The 1,115-nt window shown below is 56.4% G+C and overlaps 1 protein-coding gene across 1 annotated transcript; it reads left to right on the forward strand.

Moving 5' to 3' along the window:
• Positions 1-6: 6 nt before the first annotated feature.
• Positions 7-1,110, forward strand: Pcdhgc4 (protocadherin gamma subfamily C, 4; the record flags this gene model as incomplete). The annotated part of the gene is made up of 1 exon (XM_028861819.2): positions 7-1,110. A coding segment is annotated over exon 1 (909 nt), but the record flags the coding sequence as incomplete, so codon positions are not given.
• Between the last annotated feature and the right edge of the window lie 5 nt (positions 1,111-1,115).

Here is a 1,115-nt window from a genome sequence, read left to right on the forward strand (position 1 = left end):
CAGCTCAATGCCTCGGACCCAGACCTGGGACCTAGTGGTAACGTCACCTTTTCTTTCAGTGGTCACACCCCTGATCGTGTGAGAAACCTCTTTAGCCTTCACCCCACGACTGGAAAGCTGACCCTTCAGGGGCCTCTAGACTTCGAGAGCGAGAATTACTATGAATTTGACGTGAGGGCTCGTGATGGGGGTTCTCCAGCCATGGAGCAACACTGCAGCCTTAGGGTGGATCTCCTAGATGTAAACGACAATGCCCCCCACATCACAGTGACCTCGGAGCTGGGAACTCTACCAGAGAGTGCAGAACCCGGCACTGTGGTGGCCCTCATCAGCGTGCAGGACCCCGACTCTGGGTCAAATGGAGATGTGAGCCTCCGCATCCCTGACCACTTACCGTTCGCCCTCAAGTCCGCCTTCAGGAACCAGTTCTCCCTCGTGACAGCCGGACCCTTGGATCGAGAGGCTCGGTCCAGTTATGACATCATGGTTACTGCTTCTGATGCTGGGAACCCTCCCCTGAGTACCCACAGGACTATTTTCCTCAATATTTCAGATGTGAATGATAACCCACCCTCGTTCTTCCAGAGGTCACACGAGGTGTTCGTCCCCGAGAACAATCGCCCAGGGGACCTCCTTTGCTCCCTTGCGGCCTCTGACCCCGACTCTGGCTTAAACGCACTAATCTCATACTCTCTCTTAGAGCCCAGAAATCGAGACGTGTCCGCGTCTTCCTTCATTTCTTTGAACCCCCAGACAGGAGCTGTCCACGCCACTAGATCGTTTGACTATGAGCAAACGCAGACCCTGCAGTTTGAGGTACAGGCCAGGGACAGGGGCAGCCCACCCCTCAGCAGCACCGTCACGGTGCGCCTGTTTGTGCTGGACCTCAATGACAATGCCCCCGCGGTGCTACGCCCCAGGGCCAGACCTGGTTCCCTATGTCCCCAAGCATTGCCTCCATCGGTTGGTGCTGGTCACCTAGTCACAAAGGTGACAGCCGTGGACTTGGATTCCGGTTACAATGCCTGGGTTTCCTATCAGCTCCTGGAGGCCCCAGACCCCAGTCTCTTTGCAGTCTCCAGATACGCTGGGGAAGTTCGGACGGCTGTTCCCAT

Source organism: Peromyscus leucopus, unplaced genomic scaffold (genome assembly GCF_004664715.2).
Source record: "Peromyscus leucopus breed LL Stock unplaced genomic scaffold, UCI_PerLeu_2.1 scaffold_1218, whole genome shotgun sequence".
In the NCBI taxonomy this organism is placed as follows: domain Eukaryota; kingdom Metazoa; phylum Chordata; class Mammalia; order Rodentia; family Cricetidae; genus Peromyscus; species Peromyscus leucopus.